Here is a 21,431-nt window from a genome sequence, read left to right on the forward strand (position 1 = left end):
CATGTTGTATCTTCTTTTTTAAAAAAAACATTTAGTAATAAGACCGGCTCATATCAGATGGTCACAATATATTTTTAATTCTCATTCAATGTTGTTTTTTTGTTCCTTGTATTTACACCTATGTTGCTATTGATGTTTTAATTGTCACTTTCTGCATGTTTTGTTCCTGTGAAGAAACTTTAAAAAAATTTAAGTTTATTATGATAATAAATACATTTAAATAATTAAGCCGTGGATATATATTTTTTATTGTGTAATTTAAAAGCTTTACAATGTTTGTGGATTTTGTAAATACAGTATAACATCATTTGTAAATAATTGAATTATTTAGGTGATTTCTACTCCTTTATATGATTTATATGCACATGCAATTTACACATAAGACATACATTATACATTAAGCAGAAAAAGTGAATATACATACATACAGCTGGGTTTTTCTTTGACTATGGCCATGTTGCATATTTAAAAGAGAAATAAGCTAAATGATAAACACACAGCACAAGCATAACATATTATCCATTTAATCCACTTTAATTTTAATTAATTACATAAAAATTCTGAATAAACTTGTAATGACAATGATTATTTTTAGTGCTCTTACTTGAGTAGATGGACAACATGGTCTTCTGTGGTGAGAAGCTCATTTACATCCTGGGTTAAAAATCCAATGTACGATTAAAAAACAACATGAATGTCAGTGTCTAAATTACACTATTTGTGATTCAAGAAAAAATGTAATTTTACAGATTTAATGCTTTTTTAAAATGTGAATCATTTCTGCCAGGAGGTCTTTCATGACTTAGCATCAGGTTGTAGTATGTGAAGTGAAATTATGTTGCGTTGTGAAAGTGGTAGGAAACTCAGATGGATAATGTATATACATGTATATATACATGATATATAAATGTATGTTTTTCAGATGAAGGAAATAGTATGGTGGCATACATTCGTCACTGCTTTGATCTATTGAGTGATGTAAAATGGCACAACGAGGGAGATGAAACTGAACCAACACAGACACAGACAGAGGATGATAAGGCAGAAGAATCATCAACACACCCACAGTTTGGACTGAGTCATAGAAACAAAGGGGCCATTCTGACTTCTGTCTTTGCTGCTTCTCTCTGATTTGTTTAAACTACTTATACAAGACTCTGTTAACTGTCACTTCCACTGGATCCAATCTGATCTTCAAAAACATTTCCGTTGCAGTGATAAAATTCAATAAGCTTCAAGCCAAATGATAAATTTTATTAATATTCTGCAGTTCAGCAATTAGAATAATTAAGCAGTTGTATTTGACGTAATCTTTAGTCTGAATCATGCAAAACGGTTAAATGAAGGAAATCTCAGCAGGAAAACCTGCCCCTGTATCTTCTGGATTTCTGAACTAAGTCAAGTTTGAGGTTTAAGGATATAGAAAACAAGTTGCCCAAACATTGATCCCTTTTTTTGGTTTTATATGGACCTACTAAAATCAAAAAGTTGGCCCAGTCTGGGAGCATAAATACTGTCAGGATCCAAGACAGATAGGATGAAACCACTAACGACCATTAATGTTCTCAGGAATCTAATTTGATTTTAATGTTTCTTGAGTAGATGTGGAAACATTTGACCTGACGGTTGTGCTCAGGAAACATCTCCAGAACATTAAGATTCATGTCAGATTTTATGGAAATTCAACTATTTGTTTGTGATACTTGTCATAGCTTGTTGGTCAAGTGATGGTGGGGGAAGAGGGAACATCCTCTTGGGGGGTGGAGCATGAATATATATAAACTATATTTCAATAAAATCTTCCAGTAGGTTTTGAACAGAAGTTGCTCCTATAGGTCCACTGTCAGTACTTTCTATGGGATCTTATTAGAAATAGAAGAACACTGGAAGACATTTAGACCGTACAGCAGTGACAAAAAGTTGTATTTTATAATCAATCAATGCACATTTATAACAGAATCAAAAGCAATGATTTTTTTTTTTTAGTTTAAACTCTTTTATTAAAAAATATAAATGGCAAAAAGCTGTTTTTTTCATTTGCTAAAACAAAGACAATGTGATAAGTGTCATACATTAATGTTTACAGTAAAATATACCTTTTTTTTGTTCTTTTGTTTGTAGGTCAGCATGCTACAGTTGGTACAGTACAGGCGATAGTGCTCCCGCTCAAAGTAAAGGACAGAAAGAGGACAAAAGGAAAGTGAGAGAGTGAACGTGAAGTGTTTGTTGTTTCCTTCAGCCTCAGCTCTGCTTTGAAACAAATTCAGTCCGTCTTTCAAGTTTGACCAAGTGGATTTAAAACAAAGACACAGAACTGAACTGGAGAGACAAAAAAGGGGTTTTTGAATATTTGAGTCTCTTGGCATCTTGGGCCAATGGCGGCTGGAGTCACCACTTTATTTTTTTCTAGTTCGCCTCAGTATCAGAAACTTAACTTGACTTAACTTTGTTGATGTACATTTATAGGGTCAGTTTAATGCCGGTTAAAAAAAAAAAAAAAAATTCTATTTTGGTGTTTCAATATCTCAATGTAATCATAAATTAAAGGTCAGAGTAAGTTCATCAGCATGTTAGTAGAAATGTGTCTGAACAAAACGGATTATTTTAGGATGTGGTGTGACACTGGTTCTTGAAAGATTTCTGCAAAGCGCCTGTTCAGTAATTTGGTGGTTTCAACATCCATATTGTACCTGTCAATAAGGCGAAATATCACAATATTAATTAAACATCTGCTAAACCAAGAACATTAACACCAGGGTCACACGGTCTGCTGAGGAGAAATAGGCTCTGAATGAGAACAACAAAGTCCAATCAAAACTCAAACCATAATTCAAATATGCAAATGACTCGTCAGTGGGTGAGTGGATACTTCGGTCAGCCCACTCTTTCTGATAACACTTAAAACCCTCACATGACCTATAGTGAAACAACTTGTTGTGTATTTGAGTGTTTACACAAATGATAAAGAAGTGTTGATGTCCAACTCAAACTATCCAAAACACCAAAATGTGAAAATGAGACAAATCCAGTGAACCCGTCAGTTTCCCTTTTGTCCACTAAAAGTCCAGTGTTGAGGGGATCGTGTGTGTTTGGAGGGTGAGGGAAGGGGGGGTAGTGGATGTAGGATGAGGGGGGTCTGAGAAGTCCGTTTCCATATTTCCCAACAAAGTCTTTAAATAACACTTAAGGATTTACATTTTACAGGCGTATGCTGTGGTGCGTAATTTGGCACCATCTGTGCGTAAAATGATGAGGAGAGGAAGGCAGGCGCACAAACAGAACTAATGTCAGAGGTCTGGATTACTGAGACAGCGGCTGGGCTGCTATTTTTTTTTTTTATTTTTTTTTTTATTAACAAAACAGAGCTTTTACTTCCCGACCTCGTCGAGCACTTTGCGGTTGAGCTGAGCCTGCTCCCTCTGGCTCTCCATCTTGGCCATCTGGATCATATTCCTCAGCAGGTGGAAGGTCAGGTCGATGGACAGCGGCGGCTCTTCGCTCCGTTTCAGCAGCTGCGCCGCCGTCCTCACAGCCTCGTCCTCCCTCTCCTCCTCCTCCGCTGGCAGCAGGTGCACATGGTCCGGGCTCCTCCTCTGGAAAAACCTCAGGATGCTGTCGCCCAGTAGATCCGCGGCGGTGCTGTCCCCGGCGGCGGCCGCTCTGAGGAGCACTTCGTCCAGTCGCTGCGTCTGGAGGCGGCCGCCGCTGCCATCCAGCCAGCCGGGGAGGACCCGCGGTCTGCCCGCGGCAGGGCGGAGGTGTGATGTGAGGAGGACCGAGGAGAGGAGCAGGAGCAGGGGGACTGGCTTCATGTCCTGCAACCACAGGAAACCATTAACATGACATTCAGACACTGATTAACTGGTGTAAGTCTTAGTAGTAAACTTACTGTTTGTTCATCATGGATGAATCACAGTTGATAAAGCCAAGAAAAAGCCTTTGTAACGAGTGTGGTCACCAGTTCTGGTAAACTAGAGATGAAATGTCCATTTTTAAGTCTAAACTTTATGATGTTATCTCATCACAAAGGATTTTTAAATGCCAGGTCACTTTCCTACAAGAAAGAGAAACTTAAACCAAACTAAAAAGCACAAAAAAGCAAAGAGGTATTATCTGTATCAGTTGAGTTTAATTTGATGCGAAAGAGCAGGAGAAGAAGAGGCTCTATTCTGTGTCTAAGTCCAGAAAACTTCACTGACACTGAATGGAAGTGTGGTGATACTCACTTTCCTCTCTCCAGATGCTGCAGCTGAACTCTGTGGTGAGGTTTCAGGTCGGAGCCGAGTCTGCAGAGTCCCAGTGAGCGGCGACGGGAGAGGACGGAGGGTTTTATGCGTCCAGCGCGCTCCTTTGACGTCAGTGCGGGCACACACACCGGTTTGGAGAGTGGACAGCTATCGAGACGAAAAGGCGATGTAGTCCCGAGGGGACAGCTGCGGAAGCTGTGATGGACAGACAGTAAAGGGTGGCGGTTTATTTCCTATACATCCATCCACCCGAGCTGGGTCGTGAGGTGAGATGAGGGACCTCCCACGGGAACAAGAGGCAGATACAGGGGCCCTTGAGGGGGCTCCATGGGGGGTGGGGGTGGATATTCCTTGAGAAAGCTCTAAGGGTTCTGTCAAGGAGGTTTGAAGGGATCATCAATTAAACATTATTGAGCTCATTGTGTTTCGATGGTGCTGGATGTGGTTGGCCACTGTGAATAAGCCTTGTGCAATTCTTTTATACATTATCAAAGATGTTGGCTATTCTGATATTTTATATGCATGTGAATTATTTATTTGTTTGCATTTGTGCTTGTGGTGTTGATTTGATCACATCACAGTTCTGAATTTAGAGCTCCTTCAGCTAAATGTGAAACCTTAACCATGACCTGCAGAACTGAGGGTGTGTTACTTTTCTTAAGTTCAAATTAAAGTGGAAAATTAAGAATTAAAGGCGACTTGTACAGGAAATGGAGCTCACAAGGGTTACAACAAAATAAATCAGTGTTCATTTTCTATTCACATCAATATGATTTAGTTTAAAATGTTATTTCTGAGCAGGCAGACCCAGAGAAGAAGATGAGGTCTTATAACTTCTGAATAACATTAAAATCAAAAAACATGAAACACGTTTGTCTCGGGTTGGAATGAATGGATTTCTCTGGGAGCTGTCTGTGGTGCTGAACCTGCCGGTTCAATGTCAGATATGCGACATAATGAGTTATATGACCTGTGCTGATTGGACCAGTGTCTGAGCTGTTTTTATATGAAGGCTCCTGAATAATTCCACACAAAGACAACGACCTATGAGATAACATTTACTCCCAGAAAGCCGCATTAGAAAGTTTGTAGGATTGTAAGACTTATTCTAGACGTTCTCTAACTGGGATTAGCTCTGGTGAGACTTCTGATAAACTGGGGTCACAACATATTTCTGCCACACAAAGTATTTTTTCAGACTTGCTTGTGACCTTTGCTGTTCTGTAGTAAATTACTGAATCATTTTACTGCTTCACGACTCTAAAAATGATTCAGATGAAGCTTGGAGAAAAAAAAGTCTGTGGTTGACGTGGTCACAACCTCTAGACTTTAGCAGCTTGTGATGAGGTGTTGTAAGTAGACGCTGCTCGTATTTAGGACAATAATGAGCCAGAAAAGGCTGGAAATCAGTGTAATAAACCATTTCTCACTTTGAACTTCAGTTACACACATCATGACGAACTCAGGAAAACACCCTTCCACCAATATGAAATAAAAGAGTAGATTGTTATTGTGTTTGCTGTACATTTATGGCCAGACACAGTGAGTGAAAATGATTCTATTATTGCTTGTATCAGATAAAGAAAGAAAAAACTATTGTATTTCAATACAAACTAAAAATACAGCATTTAATCGTGGCCTCAGGTTAATCCACTGCCACATTTCTGAGGGAAAAACTGAACATTTATGAATTTTTAAAAATGTTTATGAATATTAGCATGTACACACTGAAAGATCATCAGAGAATACAATTTGTATATCAGCAAAAATACCTGGTGGTGTGTAGTTTCTCATCAAACATGTTAGCATCACTACCAGAGCTCAGGAAGTCACTGAAACAGTGGACACATTTAGAGCCCGGCTGTAATGACCCCGACCTGAACACTGAGCATTTTAAACACAGATGTCAGCTGCATCGAGCTTCATCTGCAGGTTAGAGCCTTTACATCTTCATTTAATTACCTTGGCTTACATTTACATCACAGTGAGCCTGGGTGCTGAATCAAAAATGAATTCCAGCTTTCTGGGGAGAGGCTCATATCATTTCATATCCCCCCCGGGGGGAAAGAGGCTATTTGGCGGATTTTCAGTGGATTCGTCAGACGTTTCCGCTTGCTTTTCCCTGATATAGCCCAAGTGTGTTTGTGTGGGGAAAAAAATGTGTGCAGATAATTTGGTTGACAGCCCAGCTCAGCAGCCTCCACATCTCTCTCCAAACAAACCCCACCCATCCAAAGATGAGTTGGCCACAAAAGTTAGCGAGGTCAAACACGCCATTGACACCACCTCATGTAGAACTTCACATTTATGAGATGATTTTGTGATTAAAAATGTGCAAATTCAGTACAAAGATTAAGTAAATATAAAGGAATATCCACACTTCAACAGGGAATGTCTGTGTACTAATGGATTCCTGAATCTGTTTTGTTGTTTGGTGATGATTTTTTAGCAGCTAAGCTAAGCTATGCTAAGCTCCTTCTGGCTGTAGTTTTATATTTACCATACAGCTTAGAGTGGTATCATCTACTTTTGGCAAGATAGCGAATGAGCAAATTCCCAAAAATGCTGGGCTCTTTAACATCAGGTTTTATTTTCACTATTTCAGTATCAAAGAACAAGCCATGATTTGTTTTAAAACTTTCAGTTAATGCTATATACTTCACCCACAGAAGCCTCAGTAGACCAGAATGCATTGAGACCTGCAACTGATGATGCTGCTTTCACGTCATATGTTGGAGATGAGCACGATTCCCATGTTAACAGGTCATTAACACGACTGGAGGTTGGTGTGTGAGAGGAGAGTTGGTTGAATTTTTAAATTACACTGAACGATGGACTTTGGCTGATGTGAGGCGTTCATGCTTCCTGGGTTTTCAGGCACTTCTGTATTATTAACTGCAGAGTCAGATCTATCCAATGTGTGAGAAAAATCCGTTTCAAAGAGGGAATAAAGACTTCAATGTTTACACGAACGCTGTTTATTCATTGGAACCTTATAATCATGATCTGATATGGCTTGAATGCAGCATTAGACTTGGTATTACTGGGTGAAAGATTGTGCGTTTCTTGACTGTTGTTCATGTACATTTATTACAGAAATCTAAAAAAAACGTTGCTTGCTTTCTCCTGAGTGTTGTTAAAAAGGCATTTTGGGAAATGTTGGACAGTAGCTAAAATAAAAGTACATAGGTGTGTCACATAGAGAAAATGGGTAAACAAAACATGTAAACTGCAAAATATAAGAAACTCTTGGATATACTAAAAAAAAAATCACAGATCAAAGAGACAAAAGAGAAAATTTTCCTTCATCATAAAAGAAAACATGGTGCAATTAACCAGTAACAAACTATCCAAGCTGTCCCAATTACTCCAAGTGATTAACAATAGATTAAAAGGATTATAAAAGTTTCCTCTCAACCAGTCAGTGTGTGTGTGTGTGTGTGTGTGTGTGTGTGTGTGTGTGTGTGTGTGTGTGTGTGTGTGTGTGTGGGGCTACACTGCAGCATCACTGCCAAATCCCATTTCCATAAATAACAAACTTTCACAGACATTTCTGCAAATGCAAGTTTGACTTTCAAGTGTGAATTTGTCATTCGGAGTAGACGAGCGTTTCCTCCCGACCTTTACGAGTGACTCAGTCACAGTTTTACACTTTGGAAATATCAGAACAGAAGTACGCTCAACTAAGTTCAACCAGAACAGCCCATGTCACACACACATTCACACACACTACAAATGAGTGTAAAACCATTATCATAAACAACAACAACAAAACAGGTCGGACTCGTCATCCTTCACATCTTATTGGCCTTCCAGGTCAGGTAGGAGTTCCAGGCGACAGCAACGATCTGGACGACGGCCAACCTACGGGCAGGGGGAGAAATGCATTTCAATGGGGTCAACAGGTGTGAACCTTCTGTAACTGGCTCTCAGATTTTACACTGACCAAATTTAGACTCTCATTCTTTTGTATGTTAATGAATCCATAAACGTACCTGTGGTGCAGTGGAATGAAGTAGAAGTTGGCGATCTGGACCGGAGGCCAAAGCTGAAACACGACAGACAACATTCACGGGACAGTTCAGTCAAATGATGCATAACATGAGGCAAATGTATTTCAAACAAAAACAGACATTCACTTCACAAGCAGACATGAAAAAAATGCTGAACCATACAAGAAAGACTTACATAGTAATTTGAGATGAGGGCATCTGTGTAGTCCTGTGTACAGAGTAAATAAAGTTATTATATTGGCATCATAATGAGCGCTGAATAATGCGCAGATATTGTTGACAGAGCTTGTTTCCATATCAAACATCTGCTCTGCTCGTCCTACTCAGGGATCAGGTTCAGCCCTCCAACGTTTTCCACCACAGAGCAGTTGAATCTGCCCGTGGGGGATGAAGTGAGAGATGGTGATGGGTTGAAACTCCAGTTGGTGGAGTTTCTTTCCAAAACAATAGAGAGTGGAAACGGAGTTAGGAAGCCAAGAATCCCAGCAGCCGGCCAAGTAACAGATAGAGTATATAGATGTATAGAGTCACGTTGTACTGTGGGACTGGAAAAATCTTCACTTCCCCTTTAATGTTGACCAATTGTTCCACATCACTGCTTTTAAAAAGTAGGAATTGATTTAGAAAAGAAAGACTTTGTGAACATTGATTTAATTTCTAACAGAAGGATACATTTTCTAAAATGGCCTGAGCTGACTGTCTGGACAAAACCTTTTCTGGAAAGTCACCTGGTTGACAGTCCAGAGCGAAGTGGTGGAACAGGCTTAACAGATACTTTCATGGTGTTTGAGGACGTCACTGTGGCGTTTCATTAGCGCTGCTTCGCGGTTACTGTGGCGTTCTGGATGTTTGTCTGGAAGAGGCTTAATGGCCGTCAGGCTGTTTCCAGGTGGTTGATGAGTGGGTGCCCAAAAAGCATTTTTTCCAATACACAACCACTGGAAAAAATACATCACAACCCCCACCTGAAATGACTCTTTACAGTAATATCAGAATTTCATCCATTAGGTTCGATAAAATTTGAAGATCTGGAAGAGCCACATGATTTAATTATTTTATAATACTTTATATTACTGATAATTATCAATATATACATTTAATGGCATTAATTAGAAAGAGCTCAAGGATACACACACCGTGTTTTTGTGTGTTTTGACACTTTATGCCAACATAACATAAAGTGTTACAAAAAAAAAATCTTTATTAAATTGACTTAAGATTAGTTACAGTTCTAAACTCATTTAAAACTCACACATATTGGCTCTTACACACTGGTACTGAAAGTTGTATTTAGTTCAATCTGCCACATAATAATAAAAATAAAACTATAACAGGCCTGCATCAGAAAAATATCCAGCTGAACCACTAATATCCACAAACTGAACCACGTCCAGGTCACTGATGTTTGTGACGTCCTCACCACAGCTTCCTCATCCTGTACTAACGTTCTTATCATCATCATTATCTCTTACATTTGAAACAAGTGCGACCATCAGTGTTTCACACTGCAGCCTTCACAACAGTTCTGTCCCTGTCCATGGTGCTGAAACATTCAAACACAACTGATCCATCCAAACACCTACTGTACAGTTGCTGTATTTACTTATAGTCGAGTTCTTTATATCTACAGTAGTTTGACAGGGACTGAAGGTGTATGTACAGAGTTAATGAGCTCATCCCTTAAAAAACTTGATGCAAACACATAATTTTCACTGACTGAAGCTCAGATGTCTTTTGAAACAGGATATTTTCACATAGAAATCAGGCAGAGATTTGTACAGTCTTCTGTCTCTGCTGGGAAAAGATGTTTTCTACCTTCTAGGACACCGACATAGTGATTAAACTATTTAAATGTTGTACTTTAATTAGCGGAAAGCGTCTGTCATCATGTTTAAGAAACGGTCTTTGACTTGAAAAATGATAAAACGGATAAATAAAATGATAAATGAGAAAACTAAAGGTCCTTGGTGGTGGACGGTGACTTTCTGACTCCACAGTAAATATGAAAGAACAGAGTTTATACACAACACGCACACACAACTTCACTGTGTCATCTTAAAAGGTCACCTCAACATGTCTCGACATATAAAAAAAACAAGCCAATGTTCCAGTTACAATTTTTTCCTGGTTGGTTTTTTTCTAATTATGGCCAAACAAGCTACTTTGGCACCTGAGGTGAAATTACAGCTGATCACTGCGTCAGATGCACGTCAAAATCTTTCCTCCCACTCTGGAGAACACAGGACCTTTCTCTCAAGCTGCCGTTTTCACAGTCACTAAACAATAAATCATATACTATATAAATATAGAATGTACAAACATAAATGCACTTTAGTGTCTTATACTGACAGAAAATTATACAGACGTCAATTAAACTGATTTTGGAAAACCGCTGCCAATTAAACAACAAGGAATTTGAATGATTTATTTTTCATTTAGCTACAACTGTCTCACCATCATCTGCTCTTTATTTAAATATTTCATTTCCTTTGTGGGACCAAAGCAGTGTCCCGATCATCACACTACAACCTGAGCAGATTCTGAGTATGAAGTGTTCGAGGGCTGCACCCAACCTGCTTATTTTATCAATTAACTGACGAATCGTTACCTTTATTAAACATGAAAAATAGAGTAAAATGCCATCACATTGCCGACACTGTAGAACTGAATTCCCATCACAATTTGACCATAAATATCATGAAATTTGTCTGTTCAAACTTAAAACATCCAGTTTACTATCAAATAAGACAAAGAAAAGCAGCAAATCTTCAGGTGGAGAAAGTTTTTGACTTAAACTTTGCTCACATACCAACATTCTTGATTATACTTAGTTGATGCATTCTATACTATAATATACTATAATATACTATACAATACTCAAACCCAGTGTGAATTAGTAAGGGAGGGCTGCCCTGATGGGGTTTAAGGAAGTGACCATGTTCATGTCCAGTGATCTTTACAGTGTCAGTTTCCTGTTCTCTCACTTCAGTTCTTGTCATTTCACTTCTGTTGAGACTCAAATATATGTGTAAAATACTGATAAATAATCTAAAGGAGCCATTTGTAAGTTTTGCTAATGCCACATAGCCAGCGTTAGCATTAGCAGCTGTTTATTTACCAGTCTTGCGAAGAGCTTCAGGCCTCATTGTGTTTACATTATAAGAGTTTATAATACGTCCTCCGAGCAGAGCTGCTTCTCCAGGGCAGACTGGATGCTACACTGACTCTGGATTGGAAAATGTTGAGACGGCCTGACTGCGTCAGAGCTAGCTGGTTAGCATGCTAACGTCAGTAGAAGAAAAGGGTTGCTTTTCACCACAGGAGACGGATCTTGCCGAGTAAAGGAAAGAAGTTTCAGGCTGAGCTTGCAACACTCATGCTCAATAGCAAAAACCTGCATATAGATCCTTCAAGATGCATCAAGACAGTTCTGAACACACACCGACATCTTTGAGCACATTACACACAAGAGCCCTGTTAGTATCTGGTACAAAGCTGGGGAGGCGCTCCAGACTTGCTGGTCCAGTGCAGGTAAGGAAAAGGACAGAGGTGAAGACTTGACTGAAGCTATGTCCAACTCCAACAGTCAGCGCGGCTCTTTGATCAGTGGCTCCATTAATTTTCCTCTCACATTTCCTGGGTGCCACAGCTTGTTGTAATGAGCACATTTGTCATTTATTTTCTGTCCTTTCTGACATTTACCAGGTTGGCCTTTCAGGTCCCCGCGCCTCCTCTTGTAAATAATTGATGATGATCAGCGGCGTGTTGGGTAAGCAAGGCGGTGACGGACGTTTGAGCAGCTGGCACAAGATGACAGTTAGCTATGACCTAGCATACAAATACACACTCAGACACACACACACACACACACACACACACACACATATATATATGTGAAGGTATGAGTCACTCTGGCTATTTCCACAGTCCCTCGCTCTCCCTCTGGTCTCTTCCCCATCACAGGAAACAGTTTCTAATAATAATGAGAGGTGAGTGTTGGAGGTCAGATACCGAACCTACAATGAAAACCAAACTTCCTCCCTGTGTACTCTCATCTACCTGCGCTGCGTTCGCACAGAAAACACACTGCTCTTCTGCTGAGAAGTTACTGTTGTCTCAAGGCTAAATATAGAATTACAGGTTGAGTTAAGTTAGAAGAAAAAGTCCAGGACCAACTAAATGTCTAAATTAAAAAAAAAAAAAAATTTTTAAAAGTGCATTCATGCATAAAGGTCATGCTGATGTCTAAACGCTGAAAAATGCAACCACCACAAGGGAGCGAGAGGAGAGGTGAACGCAGGGTTTCTGCAAGTTCTCAAGACATTTTTACAACAGAGTGGACTGTAATTCACCATTTCACAGCTGCAACAACCAAAGTATAAAAGATGTCAGTGAAAACCAGCAGCTCCAATATGGTTTTCAATCACTTACCAAGTGCATGATTTATTTCACAATTATAGCACATTTTGTTCATAATCCTCAGCTGTAAGTGAATGGAAATGATTTCTACAGTATACTGTCTGATAAATATCAGGCTTTTTGGTCTAAAACTTAAAAAATATATATGTTTTTCTTTTTTATTGTTCTTAAATCAAGTTAACCTTTAGTTATGTGTGCTGTCCACACTTTGCTGTCGTGCTTTTATTGCAACATTCATAAATAAAAAATGTGGACAGAGGACAGATCAGGTCAAACGCTGAACCTTTACCTCAGGAGATAAATCTGACCCAGAGTCTGAGAGTTTTTCAAGTTCAACTAACCCAGGTCATTCTGTCGATTTTATGGACTTCAACACCAAACAAGTCACGCAAGGAAAAGCATGTGGAAGATGCCAACGTGCACTGTGGGAAAAACAACACAAACCTCTTGAAGAGGAGAAGAGGGATCATCCTGAGAACTAACGACTGTGATGTGGTGTTAAAGTAAAAAATCTAATTACCCTCTTGAGCTTGTTGACGTTTTCCTCCACCGTCAGTCCGTTCAGAGCTCCAGAGATACAGAGGAACGCTCCCAGGAAGCATGGAGCAAAACACAACTGTGAAGACACGCGAATAAGAAACGATCAGAGACTTTACCTGGAGAAGATGGGAAAATAATAACGGGGCAAATGAAGAAAACGAATAAATGGTCTATTCATTAACTTGAGGGCCATGCAGTTTGTTGCTCTTCACTCAGTTCAACACCAGTTTTACCATTTGAAGTTTAAACAGGTAAAATGTTTGCAGTGATTTGTATCATTAAGAATCCAGAGGACACACGACCACTGGTTTCTGTTTAGTGTGAGAGCTCAGCCGGATTTATAAGGGATTTAAGAATATTACAATTACTTTATTTGGATGAGTAAAAAATGTTTGAACTAATTTTAGAATAATTATGATGGAAGAGATTTGTTTTTGAATGCATCTTTAAATATGTGAAGTATTTATGAAGTTATGATAAGTTAAACACATACAACCTGATCTTAGCTCTGTGGTAAACACTTTAACAACGTTAAACTGTTTACCACTGTTTAACTGTCTTTATTATTTATTTGTTTGTTCATTTTTATTTGCTTTTATAATCGTGATTCGATTTTTATTCTTTATTTTTTTTTAGTATATGAAAACTCAATAAAATCTTATATAACATTTAATACTCTCCTGTTTTCTGAATGAAGTGTTAGAGGCACATGTTACACTATTGATTTATTTTACTGAAATAACAGTAAAGGACAATAATCTGAAAAGTTTGAGGTTTATTTTACCTCCTGCCTCCTGACAGTGTGAGTTACCTAGTTAATGAAACAAATGTGAAATCTAATCGTAGCTTAATCTGGGACAATTAAACTGTACATGATGGTGCCTGATAAACACATAGATGTAATAAACTAAACTGAATCAACCAAATGTAACAAAACATTTTCTTTGCTGGGCTGTTTTGTGACTGTGCTGACACTACATCAGGGTCTGAAAGTGAAGATGTGACGCGTGAACTGAAGCAGAATAAAGGACTCCACAGTGGATTCTCCACAGGACGCTCAAAGGAAATGTGAAATCACTTCAGGACGGACCTCGGTCTCTGCTCGGTTGTTTACATTGACTCAACAGCGGAGAGACGCTGCTCCTCTGTTACTCAGGTCTGACGCAGGAAGACGCTGCAGCTGCATCGCCTTAAATCTTTCAAGTCACCAAATGGCACTTTATACTCGTTACGTATACAGGGGCAGAGGGAGCAGCGTACAGTCGGTGTGACCACATAACTATTCAGGCGTAGGAGTGAACCCTTCACTTCACTTTGAATATTTCATTAGAGGGAGATATTGAAAGCTCCGAGGTCTTATTCTGTGGTGGTTTTAGTTTAACCTGCATCTGTCCTGCTGCAGTTTTATACAATCAGACACCAGAGGGCAGAGTGCGAGGAGGAAAACTGATGCTTCTCCAGTTTGTATAGTTTATGATGAACCATTTTTTACAAGAGAGCTGCATTTTAGAGTTTACTGACAATACATTTGGTAAAGTTAAAGTTAAAGTTAACATTTCTCTCAGGCAGTTTATTTTTCATCCTTGTCTGTTTCAGGGTTGGAACTAAAGATTAGTTCCACTACTGATAAATCTGCTGAATGTTTAGTCTATAAAATGTCAGAAAACAGTGAAAAATATCCATCAAGCTGCACAGAGTCCAACACGATGTTTTCAAATATCTTGTTTTGTCCGAGCAACAAAAGGAAAAGCAGCAAATCCTCAAACTGGAGAAGATGAAACCAGAGAATAATTGTTCATTTTGCTTGAAGACATGACTCAAGTTCTTGTGATTAAATTTTTAATCATTATATTTTATGAGCCCTGTTGCCTCATCGTGTTCATGTTTCCTAAGTACTTGTTCTCTAACTGTTGCCGTCAGCCTGCACCGGCTCCAGCTTCTCACTATTAACTCCACATGACTCTGTGTATATATGGAGTTAATGTACAGTTATTTTCAACACTCTTCTCTCAATTTAAAGTCCACTCTCTGAGCCGCTAGTCAGGTAAATAAAATAAGTGGAAGACATCACCTTGGGCTCTGTGAAACTGTGAAGACATTTCTTTACTATTTTATGATATTTTATTGGCCAAACAATTATTTTTTAAATCAAGGAAATAAAGAGAAGATAAATCAGTTATGAAAATAATTGTTAGTTGCTCTATTATTGGTTGGGGGGGGGGGTCAGATTAAGTTTAAACAAATGGAGTCAACAGCTGAACTGTGCAGCTCTGTCTGTTCAAACACTTGACAGAATTAGATTATCAGTTTCCTCCTGTTAGCATGACAGAGCATCGCCTGCCTGACGGGAGAAAACTGTATCTGTGGCTGGGACTCAGCTGACAGTTCATTTCATTTCATCTGAGAAGAAGAAGAAGCTGAAGAAGAAGAAGCAGCATAATAATAATAATAATAAGAAGAAGAATAAGAAGAATAAGAAGAATAAGAAGAATAAGAAGAAGAAGAAGAAGAAGAAGAAGAAGAAGAAGAAGGAGGGCCAACCAGTTTATTGGCTGCTTCTCTCACCTGGTCAACCAGCATCTTCTTCATGGCCGCACTTTTAGTTCCTCCAACAACCAGTCTGTCCAGAACTTTGTACCAGCTCCCGATTACTGGACCCTGATGTGAACATTAAGAAATAAATCAGTGAATTAGTCCTGGAGCTCATTCTCCTATAAATACATTTTATAATCCATACAGTGAAATAATGGACTTGGTGAAGCTGTCAAAACAAAACACTGAAACATCTTCTGGGGAAAAAACAAACCAAACAAAAAGATCCGAATGAATCAAAATACATGTTTAATCAGCGGTGCTGCAGACTTCCTGAAGGTAAACTAACAAACCAAATGTATTATTAATGCGCATTCGACCGATACATGATGCATGAGCTATGAAACAGATGAACGGGGTCAAATACAGCTGCCAGTGAACATGTCATTACAGTGAAACACTGACTCCTGTGAGCTACTTTCAAGACAAACATCTGTAAATCTACTGTTTCAGATGACGAGGAACCTGATTGGTGGAGCGTAAGACGATTATAGAAATATAAATAAACCTTCATCGTAGTGATGTCACAAAAAAAATGTACCACTTGAAAGGTGAATTGTGCAGCTGTCAAACATACAAAGGCACGAACACACAATAGGTAACAGGGAAAAGAATCCACAACACAACAGAGACACAAGTGCCTAACTACACACTCATGTATTTCTGTTATAAAGGCCTGTGAATATGAAATGTGATGCCACTGATATCGTTCTTTTCATGATATAGTCCCTGTGCTTTTCATTTTATCTTCTCATATCAAACAGACAACATTTGATACACATATTTTACAAAGAAAATTAAATACACCTGATCATTTCATGCGTCTTGAGGCTGCAGTTTATATCTGCTGATGTCTAAACCACCTCACTGAGACTGGACAGTTGTTGGAGAAGAGTAATCTGTCCACACTTCACCACCTTGGTTTATTTAACACCTTCGTCAAGTTTATCGTCGTCTGTTTCTGCAGCTGTGAGCAAAGTCACCGACATGTCAACACATCTGTTATCACACAACTTGTAGTGTGAGGAAACTTACCACAAAAACGAAACCGATGCTCATCATCTTTGCCGTCCGCAGCACGTTGTGTTGAGCCAACCCTCGTCTCTCAATCAGCTGCTGGGATATGACGTCACCGACGCCCACTAGAGACCCTGGAGGAGACAGGAGGACGTTAGAGGGAATATTATCCCAGTGGATAAGTGATGAAAACTGAATTTGACGGTTGTTTTAATTACAAATAGCTGTCATGGGGTATTGGCACAAAAAACAAACAAAAAAAACAAGAAACACATGGTCTCCCAGTTTGTTTGTATCTGGTTGTGATACAAACATGTCTCATCTAATTAAATGGAAATAAAAATAGCAAACTTGGGCAATTGATCAACACATGGTAATCATCCTGAAGTGACGCACTGAGCCGCAGGAGCTTCAGCACTGTTTGGGATGAAGACGCGAACAATGACCAGCAACATCTTTAGAGCCTTTCTAGCCCCGTTCAGATGTGCTCGTCCTTCACGTCGGGCTAATGTCAATAAAACATGTTGGTCTCACGTCTGAATAAACACCTGATCATTTTTTGCATTAAAGTCACAACAGGAATCTCTCTCCCTTGTTTCCTGTCATCTCTGCACTGTCTGTATTAAAGTCATAAATCTGCTCAGAAACACGTTTTCAGCGCTGCTCTGTTGCACTGATGTAAAAACCAAACACTGGATCTTCTTCATGCAGTTTTCTGCAGTTACTATTGTACTGATGCTGAATTTAAGTTTGCATTCATTCATTTTTCAGCCACTGCAGAACAGAAAACTGACATGAACATCACACAACCCTGACATTATCATCTCATAAAGCGAATTATTTTATTTTATTTTTTTAGATTATTATTATTTTATTATTTTTATGCCCTTATTACACAGGACAGTGAAGCGCCGCAGGAAACACAGGGACAGAGAAAAGAGGAAAGACGTGCAGCAGAGTCCAGCCGGCTGGGAGCTCGCTGTGCAGGGCATTTGCATTCGCCCAGTCTCCATTAACTTCTGGGGTAAATATCTGGCTCTTCAGCTGCTAAATGTCTCACTTCCTTTACTGCTGTTTAGTATTCAGTGGGTTTATCAGAGCGTCTTTGCTGAAAACAGCTGCAGGAGACAAGGTTAATGAAAAATGATGAGAGTCAATGTTGCAGTAAAAGTGTTTTAAAACCAAACCAGTGAGATTAAAGAGGCTGGAAAGCTCAGTAGAGTTGGTGACAATTCTCTCTGTCATCTGATCCACTGCCAGTGTATTTCTATATATTGATTATTGGAACTTGAAGTCGACATGATGCACTGAACAAAACCACAGCTGCTAACTTGACTCCTTTTTGACATTTAGTGTAGATTTTTTTTTGTCCTGACACATAAAAAGAGGCATCAAGCAGCCGTTCAGCAGGTGGAGCCCAAACTGACCACGACCACATACCGCTGTTAAAACTGACAACACTGCGTAATAACATAGACCCAGCTGAACAAGAGGTAACCTTTCCTTAAAATGTCATGGGAGAACCAATAAAGGCAGTTAGGATGACGAGACATGTACACACACACACACACACAGAAAATGTCAACTGTACTCTAAATAACAAGTATTTCCTCTGTCACTTTGACTCGGACACGCTGACGGACAGAAGCAGAGGACTGAGTGGATATATCTATCTATCTATAATATCTATTACAACCCCTCAAAAACAGAAATAAACATATTAAGTCCACTAAAAGCTGCATTAAACATTTAACAAGTATAATAAATCACAACTCTGGAAATGAAAAATGTGTTTATTCTGAACCTTAGGTTGGTGTTACATTAGTGAAAGTGAAATTGGTGGTTTATAAAAACCTAAAAGAGAAAAAAAAGACCTGTACTCTGCTTTTTTTAACTCTTCTTCTTCCTTTTTAAATATAGGGAAAGAGACAGAATTTTTGTTACCCAGCACCTGAAAGACTTTGTGGTTGTGCTTGTGTCTTGGATTAAAAGAATTAAATTGTATATTTTTTAGGATCTACTTACTTTAGTTCACAAACATCTACTTGAATGTGAATATGAGTTTTATTATTTTTAGCCTTCAGTCACTTCTGGCTGAAATCATGCATCAAACGTGCTCTGTCTCCATCTAGTGGTGATTAAACTGAACTACACTGAATACAACTACTCACAGGAGCATTCATTTGCATTAGTTTGTTGAGCTGTAAAATGTATATGTGCCATATTTTGGGGGGAGATGTTGAGGGTCTGAAAATGTGGCTCCATGTCTGCGATTTCTGCACATTTATGGCTAAAAAGTCAAGAACCTGCCTTAAATTTGAGCCTGACGAGCTGTTGTAGTTTCTTCTGATCACTGGGGCTCCACTAACAGGTTATATTGATCACTGTTGTTCTGATTAATCAAACACATATAAAAGTATTAAATATAAGTGATTATCTGATCAACAGAAAATTAATTAGCAACTGTTTTGATAACTGAAAATCATATTTCTGGTTCCAGTTTCCTCACTGTGAGGATTTTAGGTTTTTCTTGTTCTGTATCATTGTAAACTGAACATATTTGGGTTTTGGACTCTTGAACGAGGCACACAAAGATGCTCTGGGATATAACAGGTATTCTTCACAGTCTTAAAATCACATTTATTACACAAAATAATTGAGAAAATAATCGATAGAGGGAAAAAATCAATAGTTGCAAGTTACAAAGGGAATTATGATCATTTTTAAATGGTCAAAAAACTTGTTAATGCCACTTTAGGCTCATTCTAAAGTCGTGGTCGCTTGGTTCAAAGGCCCTTTTCTTGTTGACTTAAAACCTGAGGTGCACTGTTTGTTTCAGCCACCTCTGAGCTCGCTGTCACTTTATCACACCTGAGATGAAGCTGAGATTGACAGGATATCTTGACTGACAGCAGATTTGACAGTGGTTGGTGTCTGTAGTGTCAGTCATACCTGCAGTCACTATCTGCACACTCCAGGGGTATTTGGTCATCAAGGCCTGGTAGGATTTCCACAGGCCTGCCATCCTCCCTGCTTTCAAAACAAAACGACACACAAAGTGAACACAGACTCCAAATTAAACTATGAAAACGTGACTTTCCCCACTAACCCACCCCGCCCGCCGGCAGGCAACATGACTCAAATCAAGCGACTCATCAGCGCTAATCAGCGCCGTTATGTCCACAGCTCGGTGGTTCGTTTAGTCTGCAGCTTCAGCGCCGAGCTGTGGGAACAACAGTGCTTCCTCGACGGAGCTGCCATTCAGGAAACTGTCAGTTCAGCCTATAAAACACAACAAAAACCTTTCTACACATCACGATTTATGACCTTTTTTTTAAGGCAATCGAGCGGGATTTCTTAACATTTTAGCGACATGTAATATAAGCCTATACCCTCCTCTACATGACATTTGATGGCGAACTGATCATGTAAAGCCAAATTCTAGCAAACTGTGCCATTCCCGGTGAAATCTATCGATGCCGAATTGAAGAGCTGCTTCAAATGGTTAATAAAAGTATATAAATGATTGTCTGACAGATGCACAGATTTACAAATATCCGAGGAAACTTAAAAGCGTCGAGTTTTTCAACGCGGTCCGGCGTCACATGCGGCCTCAAGCTGGCTAAGCTAACGTTACATGGAAGACCTCAGCGGTACAGACAGTAACTCACTCACGGGCTTAAATCAGATGGTTTCTAACGAACTACTCACAACTTTAAACAACTTAGGAAATACAACAAACACATTACATCATAATGCTTAAAGTCAGTGTTAACACACGCTTTTGTAACTTTCCAAACAAGAATATATCGGACACGTCCGGGCTGTGGTGAAGGACTCACTCATCACCGTCAACTTTCTGCCTTTCAATGTTTAAGACACCGGGAATAAACACGGACATAAATAAAGAGCGCACACGCCTGATGACGAGCCGCTGACGCAGCCGCCGGCGACGCCTTCACGTCTCCGCATCAGCTCCGACTTCTGAGAAACGCTGTTCTAAAAAAAGGTTCACATTTCACCCAGTCACATTCAGAGGAATCATTTGAGCAAAAGCAGTTTTCTGGGAGGCTCTCGATCCGTTTTAGAAATCAAGAAGAACAAATACACCAAATAAATGTTGAATTTTTCTGGAACAAGGCAAAACTTTTACTTTTAACTTTTAAACTTTTCCCTACAGCAACAACTCACGTCAGATTAATGCGACTTTAAACTTAAATTGCAAGATTAAAAGACCAAAGATACAGAGATAACAGATGGACAAGGTACTGCTCAGACATGTGACGCCAATATTTTGTCTTTCTACCCATTTTGCACAATTTTCTATTTCACAATGACAAATTATTCTAAAGGGTGTCAAAACGAACACAAAAATGAAACAAAAAAGTTAAACGGGTGAAATGCATAACCCATCTTTCATATGTTCACAGTCTTTGGATATCACATTGTTTCATGTTTCCAAATGCATAGAATAATAAAAGTATAACTATTATTGCCAGCAATCTGTCTCCATACTATCTTGCTTTTTAAAGCTTTTAATAATTTATTTAGCATGCATTCTGTTCTCGCAAAGGGTAAAGACATTGCACTTACCTTATCCTGT

General features: G+C 39.1%; 2 protein-coding genes across 8 annotated transcripts; both read right to left on the reverse strand.

Annotated features, from left to right (window-relative positions):
- Positions 1 to 88: 88 nt before the first annotated feature.
- Positions 89 to 4,965, reverse strand: uts1 (urotensin 1). Its single transcript, XM_071467403.1, has 2 exons — positions 4,227 to 4,965; positions 89 to 3,815 (listed from the first exon to the last, which is right to left on the reverse strand). The coding sequence occupies exon 2, from the start codon at positions 3,810 to 3,812 to the stop codon at positions 3,369 to 3,371; it is 444 nt and encodes a 147-aa protein (XP_071323504.1). The 5' UTR covers positions 3,813 to 3,815; positions 4,227 to 4,965; the 3' UTR covers positions 89 to 3,368.
- Positions 4,966 to 6,817: 1,852 nt separating this feature from the next.
- Positions 6,818 to 20,744, reverse strand: mpv17 (mitochondrial inner membrane protein MPV17). Of its 7 annotated transcripts, none has more exons than XM_071467398.1 (8): positions 20,609 to 20,744; positions 19,781 to 19,861; positions 16,847 to 16,962; positions 15,785 to 15,877; positions 13,200 to 13,295; positions 8,436 to 8,468; positions 8,243 to 8,295; positions 6,818 to 8,111 (listed from the first exon to the last, which is right to left on the reverse strand). In XM_071467398.1, the coding sequence occupies exons 2-8, from the start codon at positions 19,851 to 19,853 to the stop codon at positions 8,042 to 8,044; spliced, it is 534 nt and encodes a 177-aa protein (XP_071323499.1). In that variant the 5' UTR covers positions 19,854 to 19,861; positions 20,609 to 20,744; the 3' UTR covers positions 6,818 to 8,041. The 7 variants fall into 7 exon arrangements, with proteins under 7 accessions (XP_071323499.1, XP_071323500.1, XP_071323497.1 ...); XM_071467399.1 differs by having other exon boundaries at positions 19,781 to 19,858; positions 20,609 to 20,740; XM_071467396.1 differs by having other exon boundaries at positions 20,671 to 20,736.
- Positions 20,745 to 21,431: the final 687 nt, after the last annotated feature.

This window comes from Trachinotus anak, unplaced genomic scaffold, assembly GCF_046630095.1.
Source record: "Trachinotus anak isolate AG129_WGS33_773 ecotype Australia unplaced genomic scaffold, CSIRO_AGI_Tana_v1 ptg000031l, whole genome shotgun sequence".
NCBI lineage: Eukaryota > Metazoa > Chordata > Actinopteri > Carangiformes > Carangidae > Trachinotus > Trachinotus anak.